Consider the following 15,525-nt stretch of genomic DNA (forward strand, 5'->3'; position numbering starts at 1 on the left):
GCAATTGAACTGTGACCTCCCAGTTCATAGGTCGATGCTCAACCACTGAGCCACGCCAGCCCGGCTATTTTTGGTGTTTTTATCACAGTTTTAACATAGGTCCACCAATTCCTCCATTCTCTTCCTCCCATTGCCCTGTGCTGGGTGGAGGCTGAGAGTGTTTTGTTTCTGGACTTGAGTGGTGCTTACAGAAATGTGCTCCATTTGTGAAAATTCTTCCAAGTGTCCACTTATAATGTGTGCACTTTTCTGGATGTGCAATAAGAGGTTACATTTGTTCGAGTGCAAAAAGAAAAAAAAGGAAAAGAGAGAGACAGACTCGGCTATCTTTTGGAGAGGCACCTGCTGGTGTTAAAGCTGTATGAAAAACAAAGAAATGATGAGAGCTAAAGTCAGGGTGGCGGTTACCTCTGGGGGAAGCAAGGGCTTGTGATCAAGGAGGATGTGGGATGAGGAGGTGGCCATCTGTGAGGCTGACATTATTTAAATGGCACATGTATGAGTTTTGTCTTTCAGCGGTATCCTGGAGCCAGCTCTACTGATTTGTGAGGACGGATTTCAACTTTCCAGGAATTTGGGGGCATCACAGTGACATCACATTGGTAGCTTGAAATTGGCCAGAAACCGACAACTGCTACAAATAATTTTTTTTCTGGAGAGCCCATTGTTAAACATTTTCCAGCACATCACAGCTCCTCTACGTATCTGGTATTAATGAAGCATTTTAATTACTATTTTTCACTGTTTTTAATTATGAAAAATATACATAGTATCAATATACAATATACATAATATCAATTTTAGCATCTCAACCATTTTTCTGTGCTCAGTTCAGTGTCATTAACATTATTCACGTTATTGTGCAACCATCACCACCATCCATCTCCAGAACTCTGCCTTGGAGACCATGGATTCTAGAGCCAGATGGCTCTGTTTCAATTTCCACCCCACCCCCACTTACTAGATGATTTGGGGCATCTTATGTCACCACTCTGTGCCTCGGTTTCCTCATCTGCACTGTGGGGATGATCTTAGTCCTGATTATAGTCCAGTGGCTCTCACAGTGGTTTCTGGGCCAGCCGCATTGGCGTGGCCGGGACGTTTGTTGCACGTGCAGATTCTCAGACGCTCTGCATGTGGGCCCAGCGATCTGGGTCTTAACAAGCCCCTCAGGAGGTTCTGAGGCTTGCTCATATTTGAGAACCATTATCCTAGGTCATCAGGAGAATTAAACAGATGACACAAATACAAAATCTTTAGAGCAGTGCTCAGTCCCAAGCCCGTGCTGTGTAAGGGCTCACTGTCGTTGTTGTTATTATAGAGGAGGTCCAGGGCCCCAGCCCTGTGAGGGGAGCAGAGTGGCTGTGATAACCAGAACAGTGAGCCGAGGGTTTTTCCCAGGGTCCTGTCTCGCGATGCGGAAGAATGAGCTCCACGGACCAGAAGATTTAAGCAAAAGTGTGGAAAATTTATTACAAGCAGATTCAGACTCTCCGCACGGGGAGGGGAGGGGCCAATAATGGGCTGCCCTTTAAAGCCTTGTCGTCCAGGGGTATACACTGAGTGGCCAGATTATTATGATCTCTGAACACATAATAATCTGGCCACTCAGTGTGTGTGTGTGTGTGTGTGTGTGTGTGTGTGTATATACATGAATTCGTGTATGGGTGGGGTCCGGCCAGCCTGGCCAGGGGGAGGGGACATGAGTGATTGGCCGGCCTGCCTGCTGGTCGAACTCCTGATCGAGGGGACAATTTGCATATTAGCCTTTTATTATATAGGATATACACTGAGTGGCCAGATTATTATGCGTTCAGAGATCATAATAATCTGGCCACTCAGTGCATATTTGCTATAAAGCTGGTTCTATATCTGTGTTGTCACCTGACTAAGTCCCTCAGTTATTTTTGCCCAGCAACAGACCTGTACGTTCCCTATTGCTCTGTGTTCTGTCTCTGTCCCTATGCTGAACTTCCTCTGTTTCTGGGCATCAGTACACCTGGTTGCTGCAGGCCCTCCCTTGGTTCCCCATGCCTCCCGCTTTGGGTCCAGAAACATTTTATGATTTCTGCTTGGCTGGCTCCTGTGGTCAGGCTGGCTCACACTGCCGTGTCTGCCCCTGCCTATGTCCCACCTGCCTTTGTTTCCCACGGGACCCCTGCCCTCTCTGCCTGCATTTCAAGTTAATGCCCTCTGTCCTCCCTCCGATAATGGAGACCCCAATTGCTGTTGGGAGCAGGAGCGATGACCGCTCTGGCTACTTCCTGCTGACAGTGGGCTTTGTGGGGGAGCGGTTGTCAGGTCCTATTGGAGGAGGCCGGTCTAGGGGTTCACAGTCAAAGGCAGTCATCTCCATCTGGGGCTGCATTTGGAGTTTTATAGCCTCTATGTCAGAAGAAACAAAATGTTTTATCAGGAGGTTTGATAAGCAACGGCCAAAGATAAGCAATAGAAATAGCTAAACAAAGAGCTGAGAAGAGGGGCCAACCAGCTTTTTCGGGATGGGATTATTTCTTTAATTTGTTTTAAGTCCGGTATGGAAATGATACCTGGACCCGGGTGGGTCAAAACTATCCCCCTGCCATTGCCTGGAGAGGGCAGATGGTAGGTGGGGCCTGGGTGGCTGAGTCCCCTTGGGTCTTGGTGTAACTTGTCCTTCCAGGGGCCTTGCATTATAAGCAGGACAAGATGCCTCAGGTGTATTCTGTGGGCCACTAGGCCCCATCACCTTCTTAGGGTTTTTTGACTCCCTGGTATTGTTTTGGGTCAAGGCTGTCAAGACCTAGGGTTCAATTTTGCATTTCTGACATAATTTTTTATTGTTTCTTAAAGTAAAGAAAGCCTGGATATATGAGAGCTTAAACTACTTCCCTTCGCTCACATAGAAAAGATTTCATTGCAAGATGGTATTGTAGTTAATACTTTCCTCTGGGGGCCAAGTCTCTCTATCTGCCTATTGATATGGAGGCCAGGCCTGGGTACAAAAGAAAATCAGGCGTTTTTTCTTAAGGGTTTGAGGATGGAATGCATCCCAATGTTTAAGAATACGGCCCAGCCCTAGCTGGTTTGGCTCAATGGATAGAGTGTCAGCCTTCGGACTGAAAGGTCCCAGGTTCGATTCCCGTCAAGGGCAGATGCCCAGGTTGCTGGCTTGATCCCCAGTAGGGGGCATGCAGGAGGCAGCCAATCAATGATTCTCTCTCATCATTGATGTTTCTATCTCTCTCTCCCTCTCCCTTCCTCTCTAAAATCAATAAAATATATTTTTTTAAAAAGAATACGGCCCAAAGGGCTATCTGCACGGGGTGTGGATGAAGCCCTTCCCATCTCAGAAAACACACAAAAGAATATCCAGCATCCTCTATGACCTCCCCTTCTCTGTTCGGGGCATCCTCCTCCTAGGTAAGGGATGTGAGGTGAGTGCCTCTTTGTGCAATCACAAAAGAGGATCTGCTAGACTTAATCGCCCTTACCCGCGAGATCGAGGGTGCGCATAACCTGAACGCTTATGAGTGCCTCTTTGGGTGTGACCACAAAAGAGGTTCTGCCGGACTTAGTCGGACTTAAAGGCGAGATCTCGGGTGAGAAAACCTGGTAGTGTGCGTCCCCTAACAGAACTGACCTATTGGTCTGTGCGCACTGAACAGCATGGTCTACCAGGAACCCGTCCTGCTCCAGATTTGGGGAAGCCTGTACTAACCTGTGTCCCTGATTAAAAGTGCCGGCGGTGGTTCTCATGTTTTTGAAGTACCCATCAAGTTTCCTAGGGGAGTTTAAAAGGAAGTGACTCTAGGCCGAGGGCTGGGAGAGTTGGGCGAGTACCCAGAACTCTGGGGGGCCACCACCCTGAGCTCCAGGAAAAGTACAACAGCTCCAGTCTTATGCCTGTGTGTGCCCTCACTATCAAAAGATCTATCTTCTTCATCCTGGTCTCCCCAGCCTGTCAGTAATGAGGGACTTTATGGAAAGGGTGGAACCCTGCTTTAGTTCAGCCTAGGACTTTACATCCGTTGGTGAGTAAGCTCCTTGATAATACAGGTGTCTAGCATATGATCTACCTGGGAACATGCAGGGCACTGCGAGTAGTGCTGGAGGGCTTCTTTTAGTCTCTTTCGGCCCTCCTTTCCCAGTCCTCTCTTCTGTTTGTTTTTTGCACAAAATAAAAAGTCCTCAACTCCAGGGTCTACATGCCCTCCTGCATATGGGGAGGTGTAGCTATCAGAAGCATGCCATGCCTCCTGAGCATGGGTACTTCCTTCTGCGCTTTCCTAGAATTCTGGTAAGGACTAGGCCTGCCTCTGATTCCCACAAGTGTAATTCCTAAAATTCAAACCCTGGGAAGGTTGTCAAAATTATTTGACCAAAAGATCCTATATAAGAAAGAGGGAATATGCTAATTGACCATCACACCCTCACAAGATGGCAGCACCCACAGCCACAAGATGGCGGCGCCCAGTCCCTTCAGCCCCATGGGGGGTGGAGGGGGCTGGTGGCAGGCGCACAGCACGGCCTGCCGCCAGAGTCCTCCAGTCCCCTCAGCCCGCCGGCAGTGAATTTTCACGTGACCATTACCTTTTAAAAAAAATCCTTACCCAAGGATATGATTATTTCTTTTAGATCATCTGTTCTTGGGGAGCAGCCCTAAGCCAGCAGGTGGGCATCCCCCAAGGGTCCCAGACTGTGAGAGGGCGCAGGATGGGCTTAGGGACCCCTCGTGTGCATGAATTTCCATGCACCAGGCCTCTAGTTATATATAAAAGACATAATTTTCTTTTTAACAGACCGGAAAGGGACTAAACAAATCCCACATTAAAGGGGGTGGCGTTTTTCTTCAGAGCCAAGAAATCCTTGTTCTCTGTCAGAGGGGCAATGAGGCCTGGGCACGGAAGGAGGTGGCGACGGTATTTAGAGGTGGTATTCCCTGTGTGCAAGTAGGGCTTGCAACCTGGTGGAGACAAACTGCACAACAAGAAGTATGACAAGTGATCCAGTGAAAGGAAAAGTGTTTTAGTGTTCAACGATTCCAAGCCAAGGATGGGAGAAAAGTAAGTATTAGTCTGGAGAGCTGTAGATAAACATCCAAGAAAACTAGACAAACTTAGGATTCAGTTCAATTCATAGGTGTAAGATAAAACTGCAAAACAATTCATTGGAATCAACTCAGAATTGTGTATTATAGAGTCTGTTGAAATATAATTTTTCTTCCTAAAATCACCCTTACTCTTATTAAAGACCAACTCATTTATTGCATTAAGACTAGTTTTAACTTGGCCTTAGTGTTTGCATGTTTACACTAAGAACAGTAATTGGCCCTGGCTGGTTTGGCTCAGTGGATAGAGTGTCAGCCTTCGGACTGAAAGGTCCCAGGTTCGATTCCCGTCAAGGGCAGATGCCCAGGTTGCTGGCTTGATCCCCAGTAGGGGGCATGCAGGAGGCAGCCAATCAATGATTCTCTCTCATCATTGATGTTTCTATCTCTCTCTCCCTCTCCCTTCCTCTCTAAAATCAATAAAATACATTTTTTTTAAAAGAATACGGCCCAAAGGGCTATCTGCACGGGGTGTGGATGAAGCCCTTCCCATCTCAGAAAACACACAAAAGGATATCCAGCATCCTCTATGACCTCCCCTTCTCTGTTCGGGGCATCCTCCTCCTAGGTAAGGGATGTGAGGTGAGTGCCTCTTTGTGCAATCACAAAAGAGGATCTGCTAGACTTAATCGCCCTTACCCGCGAGATCGAGGGTGCGCATAACCTGAACGCTTATGAGTGCCTCTTTGGGTGTGACCACAAAAGAGGTTCTGCCGGACTTAGTCGGACTTAAAGGCGAGATCTCGGGTGAGAAAACCTGGTAGTGTGCGTCCCCTAACAGAACTGACCTACTGGTCTGTGCGCACTGAACAGCATGGTCTACCAGGAACCCGTCCTGCTCCAGATTTGGGGAAGCCTGTACTAACCTGTGTCCCTGATTAAAAGTGTCCGCGGTGGTTCTCATGTTTTTGAAGTACCCATCAAGTTTCCTAGGGGAGTTTAAAAGGAAGTGACTCTAGGCCGAGGGCTGGGAGAGTTGGGCGAGTACCCAGAACTCTGGGGGGCCACCACCCTGAGCTCCAGGAAAAGTACAACAGCTCCAGTCTTATGCCTGTGTGTGCCCTCGCTATCAAAAGATCTATCTTCTTCATCCTGGTCTCCCCAGCCTGTCAGTAATGAGGGACTTTATGGAAAGGGTGGAACCCTGCTTTAGTTCAGCCTAGGACTTTACATCCGTTGGTGAGTAAGCTCCTTGATAATACAGGTGTCTAGCATATGATCTACCTGGGAACATGCAGGGCACTGCGAGTAGTGCTGGAGGGCTTCTTTTAGTCTCTTTCGGCCCTCCTTTCCCAGTCCTCTCTTCTGTTTGTTTTTTGCACAAAGTAAAAAGTCCTCAACTCCAGGGTCTACATGCCCTCCTGCATATGGGGAGGTATAGCTATCAGAAGCATGCCATGCCTCCTGAGCATGGGTACTTCCTTCTGCGCTTTCCTAGAATTCTGGTAAGGACTAGGCCTGCCTCTGATTCCCACAAGTGTAATTCCTAAAATTCAAACCCTGGGAAGGTTGTCAAAATTATTTGACCAAAAGATCCTATATAAGAAAGAGGGAATATGCTAATTGACCATCACACCCTCACAAGATGGCAGCGCCCACAGCCACAAGATGGCGGCGCCCAGTCCCTTCAGCCGCGCAGGGGGTGGAGGGGGCTGGTGGCAGGCGCACAGCACGGCCTGCCTCCAGAGTCCTCCAGTCCCCTCAGCCCGCCAGCAGTGAATTTTCACGTGACCATTACCTTTTTAAAAAAATCCTTACCCAAGGATATGATTATTTCTTTTAGATCATCTGTTCTTGGGGAGCAGCCCTAAGCCAGCAGGTGGGCATCCCCCAAGGGTCCCAGACTGTGAGAGGGCACAGGATGGGCTTAGGGACCCCTCGTGTGCATGAATTTCCATGCACCAGGCCTCTAGTTATATATAAAAGACAGAATTTTCTTTTTAACAGACCGGAAAGGGACTAAACAAATCCCACATTAAATGGGGTGGCGTTTTTCTTCAGAGCCAAGAAATCCTTGTTCTCTGTCAGAGGGGCAATGAGGCCTGGGCACGGAAGGAGGTGGCGACGGTATTTAGAGGTGGTATTCCCTGTGTGCAAGTAGGGCTTGCAACCTGGTGGAGACAAACTGCACAACAAGAAGTATGACAAGTGATCCAGTGAAAGGAAAAGTGTTTTAGTGTTCAACGATTCCAAGCCAAGGATGGGAGAAAAGTAAGTATTAGTCTGGAGAGCTGTAGATAAACATCCAAGAAAACTAGACAAACTTAGGATTCAGTTCAATTCATAGGTGTAAGATAAAACTGCAAAACAATTCATTGGAATCAACTCAGAATTGTGTATTATAGAGTCTGTTGAAATATAATTTTTCTTCCTAAAATCACCCTTACTCTTATTAAAGACCAACTCATTTATTGCATTAAGACTAGTTTTAACTTGGCCTTAGTGTTTGCATGTTTACACTAAGAACAGTAATTGGCCCTGGCTGGTTTGGCTCAGTGGATAGAGCATCAGCCTGGGGACTGAAGAGTCCCAGGTTCAATTCTGGTCAAGGGCACATGCCTGGGTTGTGGGCTCAATCCCCAATAGGGGGTGTGCAGGAGGCAGCCAATCAATGAATCTCTCTCGTCATTGGTGTTTCTATCTCTCTCTCTCTCCCCCTTCCTCTCTGAAATCAATACAAATATTTTAAAAAATAAAAAAGAACAGTCATTGACTGTATAGGCTATTTTAAAATCTGTTTTGCTAGAATCTCATGACCGAGCTTTAATGAGCCCCTCAGGGCAAAGAAGCCGAGCCACCCTGTTGCCATCAGGCTTGCCTGCAATACCTGTAGACTTGGGTGAATTCCCCAAGTCTTTGAGGTTCCCCAGATGTCTTGAGGTTCCTTTCTTGCTCTCGCTCAGGAAAGCAACCTTCATTCCTTACCTGGGAAGACTGCCATGAACCACGTGACCATGCAAGGTACCAGGCTGTTCTCTAAGGTGCTCACATTGGCTTCAAGTCTTCTGGTGACATCCAGAGTCCAGGCTTGTCTCTCTCAGGCATGACACTCCAGAAAAAGTCTTGGTCAATAAAACAATCATTGGAAACTGGTCCCATTGAACCCATGCAAAGAAATGTATTGCCATGACTCACTCATTAAGAATTGCCAAATTCTGGAGGGATTAGGTAGGGAGAAAAATACATAATTTACCAAATTGTTTTGTTTCCTTAGATCTTAAAAACAAAAGCCCCCAAATTAGGAACACTTTTAACAAAAGTCACAAAACCTGAATTTTGTCTTCTCACACAAATGAATTTATATGAGAGACCTTGACTGTATTGTGAAAAGCCAATCAATCAAAGCAATCAAAGTATGTGTTTTTATTGAAAGAGCAAAGCAAGTAAACCTATACATCTGGCTCATGAAGCATAGGCGGGCCCCCAACCAATCCGAAGAGCAGGCTGGGTGGGGATCCAAGGCATCATACACCCTCCTGTCTGTTGGTCTTAAAACTGCTCTGTTGTATATTCTGGTTCTTAAGATTCTCTGTTATAGATCAATTCTTAAGATTCTCTGTTATATTGTTGTAGTCTTTTCAGAAATCATGAGAAGCATCTGACAACTTTATCTTGCCAAGCCTTGAAACTGCCTAGAGAGTAAAATGGCCCCCCTTTTTTACCTTTTCTCTTCCCCCTCCCTTTTTATAGGGAGGTTTTTTGATTTTTCTTTTTTTAAACCGTTTGCTCTGTGTCCTTGGCTGGGGAGGATAATGGTTGGTTAGTTACAAGCTGGCTGCAAATTGCCCACACTATTTGGCTTTCTTTTAATTCCCTTTTTAACATTTTTCCTTATAAACCTTTTGTAATTTGTATAAATGTTTTTACAATTTTTAGAAATAACTAGTTTTCAAAATGCATCTCTATGCACCATGCCTTTTTATTACCAAAGTCATATAATTTCCAATTAATAATTCTTAGAAGCCTCAATCCTCAATAACCAAGGAAAGCATCTGACAACCAGCATTCCTTAGATTGACCCTTATGAACATATTTTATTCCTAACAAAGCAAAAGACATTAAAGCAGCTCCAAATCCACTTTACCTGGTACAGACTCTTGGCAACAAAGATAAAAGCAGGTGATCTAGCTATCAAAGCTGTAATGAGTTAACTGGATCTGCACACCTGGCTAAGTTTTTCCCAGAAACTTGTACTTTTAAAGATGGCCAGACCAGAGTTTTTTTTACCAGCTATTTGCATTTCAACGGTCCTAGGAACTACAGGGGAGCACTGTGGAAAATGCTGAAGGGCTTCGAGCACTGTTGAAAAATCTGAACCCGGCAATCCTCCTCCATTCTGTCCCATGATCTACTGCCCTAACGTATGGAAAACGCCCCGATCTACCTCCCAGCTTCAAGTGCTCGCCAGCACGTGACGTGGTGTGCACACCAGGGGTGAGCTGTGACCCTCAGGCAAGGGCATTCCCTCCTTGCTCCCCTAACATTCTATTGAAGACCCGAATCCCCTCTGACCCCCACAAGGCCACTGCAAGGAGCTGGAAGAAATCAGGTCTGGCCCTAGCCGGCTTGGCTCAGTGGATAGAGCGTCGGCCTGCAGACTGAAGAGTTGTGGGTTCGTTTCAGGTCAAGGGCACACGCCTGGGTTGCAGGCCGATACCCCGTACCCAGTAGGGGGTGTGCAGGAGGCAGCCGATCGATGGTTCTCTCATCATTGATGTTTCTATCTTTCTTGCCCTCTCCCTTCCTCTCTGAAATCAATGAAAATATTTTTTTTTAAGAAATCAAGTCTGTGGGTGTCCGGTGCAAGGAGGCATTGAGGGGATGAGGGAATCCTCCGCTCACGCATGGCTGGGTCCATCTGAGGCAGGGGTCACCAAGAACGGCAGGTCAACCAGCCTGGGCCAGGATCCGAAGAATTTAGCATCCCTCTACCCCCAATCTCGGGCAGGAGGAGGAAAAAGGCAGGAAAGTTGGAGCGGATCTCCGGCAATAGAAATCCTAACAAGAGAAGAGGCCAGAGTTGGGCTGTATGTAGTGGGTCCAAGTGTGCTGTTAAACCTCTGGTCTTTTTCCTCCTTTTACGTGTCTCCGTTTCTCTCCCAGGCCGTCTAAAACAACCGTGAGCCCTGCCCGGCTTGGCTCAGTGGGTAGAGCGTCAGCCTGCGGACTGAGGGGTCCCGGGTTCGATTCCAGCCAGGGGCACATGCCTGGGTTGCGGGCTCGATCCCCAGTGGGGGGTGTGCAGGAGGCAGCCGGTCGATGATTCTCTCTCATCGTTGATGTTTCTATCTCTCTCTCCTTCTCCCTTCCTCTCTGAAATCAATAAATAAATATATTTAAAAAGAAAAAATAAAACAACCGTGAGGACCCGGAGTGCTGAGTGACCAGCTCTTATGTGTGCTCCCTGGACGGATCAGAGTTTAATTACAGTTGTGTTCTGGAGTTCTTATGAGGCCCCTGCACGTCTTAGGGTTCACCCCAAGACACCTCTGCGAGGTCCTTACTCACATAAGGACATTCGAGATTCTCGATCCAGGGGGAGCAATTTGCCTCTTTGATCTTCGGAGCCTGGGTAGGAACCCACGCACTCATCTAGTCCTTTGGTCAGACTTTGTCCTGCAACTGGAAGGAAGCCTGTTGCTTTCTAACCCGGTCCGACAACCGGTTCTGACCCATGCCCACTTTGAAATGGCCCAAAGGCTGGAAACTGCATTTGGAAAGTGAGAGAGAAAAATGCCCGCTGGAGACGGCAGCCTGATTAAGGGGCTGGCGGGCACCTGGCAATGCCTCCAAAATGACAAAGGCAAGATCAAAGGCAGCGGTAGGGTCTGCAGGCTTACCGTTGGGTGTGGAGAGGTTGGATCCTGGACGAGCCCCCAAAGGGATAACTGGACCCGTGCACCGAGGGTTTTCCCCAGGGTTTGTCTCACAATACAGAAGAATGAGCTCCCCGGACCAGAAGATTTAAGCAAAAAGTGGAATATTTGTTACAAGCAGATTCAGACTCCCTGCATGGGGGACGGGGGCTCAATAGTGGACTGCCCCCCCCCCCCAAAGCCTTGTAATCCGGGTTTGATATCTACCTGTGTTGTCACCTGATTAATTCCCCCAATAGATCTTGCCCAGCAAGGGACCTGACCTTGCCCTGTTTCTATGTGTTCCCGTGCCTTGTTGCTGCAGGCCCGCCCTTGTTTTCCCACGCCTCCCGCTTTGGGTCTGGAAACATTTTCTTATTTCGGCTTGGTTGGTTTCTGTGATTAGGCTGCTCAAACTTCCGTGTCTGCCCTTCCCTATGTTCCACCTGCCTTTGTTTTCCAGGGACCCCTGCCCTATCTGCCTGAGTTTCAAGGTAACCCTCTCAGCTGCCCCCTCTCTCCTGGGCTGGTGAGGGTCCCGGGTCCTGGTCTCTGCTGAATGGAGGAGGCCTTCCTGCCTCTCTCTGTCGAAGATGACAATGAGCCGAACTGCGTCTCCCCATCCCTGGCAAAAGGTTATCGCTTACTCAGTCCGGGAAACAGGAAAGGTCGGGGTGTGTGGGCCATGCCCGCCTCGCCTCTGATGGAAGAGATAAAGGAGGTCACTTCGTTCCTCCACAACAGGCGTGGGGGGGCTGGATGTATAAATGGGGGGCCAGGAAGCAGCAGAGGCACTGACCACTGGGGAACTGCCTCGCTGTGCCCACTCTCCCGTCCCAGGCCTCCCTTCCAGCATGGCCAAGCACCCACTGCTGCTGCTGCTGGCCGTGTGGGCGCTGGCCGGGGGGCTGTGGCTGGAAGCCGAAGCCCAGGAAGAATCCGACGAAGTGAAGCTTTGCGGCCTGGATTTGGCCCGGACAATCATCCGCAACTGCGGAAAAATCCACTGGAGGCGCTCGGACAGCCTGGCCCAGGAAGCAATGGGTGAGGCGGGGAGGTGGTGGAAGGGAGGAAAGGGGGACATGGGACATGGGATGGGCCCAAGACACAGGGACAAAGATGAGACCAGGGGCCAGGGCAGGTGAGTCCCTGCTCACAACTTGCATCCTCAAAGCTGAACCGCTTGGCCAAAGCTGGGATGGGGGTGCAAGCCATCTCCACTGGCTAAGGGCCCAAGGACAGAATGCTATTTCTGGGGCACCTGCTCTGTGCCCAGCCTTGCGCTGAGCAAGGCCGCTGCTCACAGGACTCCGGGGGACACCATCCGGAAGCTGACACTGAAGTACCTTCCAACCCTTTGGAGAATGTAGTGTGAGGGGTGTGGTGTGTCCACAGCTAGATTTTGCCACCTAGTAGGTGACCCCACCCCCCACCCCCAGCAAGTTGCTTTTCCTCTCTGATCCTCTTTATCTGCAAATGGAAGGCAGTCCCTGCATCTCACAAGTTTGTTCAGTGGCAAAATTGAGTCATAACAGGTAAGGACACCATCCAAGAACACAGGAGGCCCAGTTTGGGCTCAGTCGGGGAGTATGGGTCCTGGTTCCTGAAGGGCAGGGGCCTGACAGAAAAATAGATGTTGGTGGTGATGATGATGATGATGATGATGATGATGATGATGATGGAAATGTGGACGTAGAAGACTTGCTGTCTGGGCTCAAACAGCCGCTCTACAATTCAGTAGCTGTGTGTTCTTGTGCAGTTACTCCACCAAATCGGCCTCAGTGGTGTTCTCTGGGAAATGAGGTCATAATAACAGCACCCACCTCATGGGGGTGTCATTGAGAGGGATAAAGCAGTTTATCCACAAAAGCCCTTAAGACAATGTCTGGCACACAGTAAGTCCTCCATAAATGCTCAGTGCTATTCTGAGTGCTTATCAGGTGCCAGACACAGTTCTAATTGTTTTTTATATACACTCTCTATGAAACCCTAAATTCTTAGGCGTTATTATGTTCCTCGCTTTGCAGAAAAGGACACTAAGAATCAAAGAAGTAAATTCACTTGCTCAGGATTATAACTCTGAGAAGTTGGTTTGAGGCTTAATCAGTCGGATTCCCAAACCATGTTCTTAACCACCAGGTCCTCCATACACAAAGAGTAAGGGAAAAGAAATGACAGGAAAGTCAAGCTCAGTGAGGTTGAATATTAGACCCATCCAAGTTGGAACCTAGGCCTCAGTGGCATCAAAACCTTTAACCTCGAGACCATGTCACAAGGACCGAAGAGCAGCTGGACCAACCAGGCGCCAGGACTCTAAGTGTGACAGAAGCTGGGCCCCAAGCATGAACTCTTCTCATCTTTTGCAGGGGACGCCTTCCCAGACACTGACCCCTATGCAGACAGCCAGCTGGAAGAGGCAGTAGGCTCCAGCGACTGGCTGGTCCTGACCAAGCCCCCCCAGGCTCTCTATGGATCTCTGCGGGGCACCCGAGAAAACCCAAGTGGGGATAGCCTCCTTAACAGGTGCTGCAATAAGGGTTGCACCAAGCGGGAACTCACCATATTCTGCTACTAGGCCGGGGGGACTGGGCAGCTGCGGGTACCAGGGCCAATGCTGAGTACCTGTGTCTGGCCCCTCATACATTCACAGCGGACAGATCAGAACCTTCTCCAACCACAATAATAAAAGTTGCAAAGGACTCTGCAGCGTATGTGTGTTGTTATGGCGGCGGTGGTGGGGGGGGGGGGGGGGAGGATTTGGGGGGAGGGGGCGCTCAGTTTCAGGGGAGTTAGGCCGAGCCCTCAGCCCTCTACCCCAGACGCCCCAAGTCGCCTCCCCACTCTCCCGCCCCCGGGGACTTTCCGCCTTGGGGAAGGGGCGGGGACCCGAGCGCAAGGTGCGGAGGCGGCTGGGAGGGGTGGCCCCGCTTCCCGTCGCCGCTGGGGCTCTGGGCCCGCAGAGCAACGCGGCTGCCCGGGGCCCCGTCGGGCCCGGCGGGACCGGGAGGCCAGGGGACGCCATGAGGGGGGCCTGGGCCGCGCCCTGCCGGCTGCTGCCTCTGCTGTGGCTGCTGTTCCCGCGGACAAGTCCCCAGGGTGAGTTCTGGGCCGAGCTCGTGTGGGCGCTCCACCGCGCGCGCAGCCTTAAAGCACCAACTCTCCAGGGCGAACCCCAAGTTCGTGGAATGAATGACAGAGGTCCGGACCCCACTCTGCTCGCCCCTGGGCAGGGACAGGGCGCAGAAAGGAGTGGGGAACACGAGGCAGGGGATGGAAGTCAGCGCCGGGGTGGGGGTGGGGGTGGGGGTGGGGGTGGGGTGGGGTGGGGGTGGGAGCTCTGGGGGTGGTAACAGGATGTGGCTGGTAGAGGGAGGGGAGGAGTTATGCCCAAAGCCTGGGTGGAGGTGCCCAGCGCCCCCTTCCTGCTGCTCACTTCCGAAAGGGACCCCATAACCCTCCAGGATGATCAGAACTTGGGGAAGTCGGGTTCTGGGCAGTGAGGAGGCTGGGGGCATTGACCCCCTCCTTCCCTGGGACCCTCGCCCTCTTGCAGGCAGCCCTGGGCCCCTGCGGTGCTATGGTGTTGGGCCCTTAGGCGACTTGAACTGCTCCTGGGAGCCTCTTGGGGACCTGGGAGCACCCTCCACGCTGCACCTCCAGAGCCAGAAGTAGTGAGTACAGTGGGGTGGCTTGGGGAAACTGAGACTTTGGAGGGGTGGCCGCCCAGGTCCCCGCATTCTCCAGCTGAGAGGACCCAGGAGTCCTGCCCCCAGTCCTCCCCAGCTCTCAGTAAATCCAGGTTCCCTCCTCTCCGTGCTGCAGGACCCCGAACCCGTGCCTTTCCCTCTCTGAGGGCCCTGTGCTCCTCTATCCAATGGCCCTCATGAATGACACCGGCCTCCCAGGGCTGGCTCTGAGGAGCCCATGAGGGAGACACCTGGCAGAGAGAAGATGCTGAGTGGTTATAAGCTGTTCCAGCTGCTGTGTGGCCACTTACCGCCTCTGAGCTTATGCAGAGACCACTGGGCCGGGAGCTGGGGCTGCAGCAGTGAGAGACAAACAGCAAGCCTGGTCCCCCCAGGCCCAGGGGCGACTACCTGCCTTCATGATGACTCGCACCTGGAAACGCAGTCATTTCAGGGTTGGCTAAGTGCACAAAGAGGAAAAGGAGCTGCTGCTTTTTTTTTTTTTTTAAGACTTTTAAAATTGATTTTTAAAAAGAGAGAGAGAGAGAGGGAAATCAATGTGAAAGCGTAACACCAATAGGCTACCTCCTGCACCCTCTCTCCCAACTGGGGATCAAGCCTGAAACCTGGGTATGTGCCCTCACCAGGAATCCAACCAGCAACCTTTAGGTGCATGGGATGAGCCAGCTGAGACTCACAAGGCCACTATGAGTGTTTTTTAATGGAGGTAAACGACACATATAAAACTTACCATTTTTTCAAATATATATATTTTTATTGATTTCAAAGAGGAAGGGAGAGGGAGAGATAGAAACATCAATGTGGTGAGAGAATCACTACTGGCTGCCTCCTGAAGGCCCCCTACTGGGAATCAAGGCCGCAATTCTGCAACCTG

General features: G+C 50.0%; 1 protein-coding gene across 1 annotated transcript; it reads left to right on the plus strand.

Moving 5' to 3' along the window:
- Positions 1 to 11,798: 11,798 nt before the first annotated feature.
- LOC307100524 (relaxin-3-like) lies at positions 11,799 to 13,519 on the plus strand (the record flags this gene model as incomplete). Its single annotated transcript, XM_079772990.1, has 2 exons — positions 11,799 to 11,988; positions 13,311 to 13,519. The coding sequence occupies 2 exons, from the start codon at positions 11,799 to 11,801 to the stop codon at positions 13,517 to 13,519; spliced, it is 399 nt and encodes a 132-aa protein (XP_079629116.1).
- Between the last annotated feature and the right edge of the window lie 2,006 nt (positions 13,520 to 15,525).

Source organism: Cnephaeus nilssonii, assembly GCF_951640355.1.
Source record: "Cnephaeus nilssonii genome assembly, chromosome: 5".
In the NCBI taxonomy this organism is placed as follows: Eukaryota; Metazoa; Chordata; class Mammalia; order Chiroptera; family Vespertilionidae; genus Cnephaeus; species Cnephaeus nilssonii.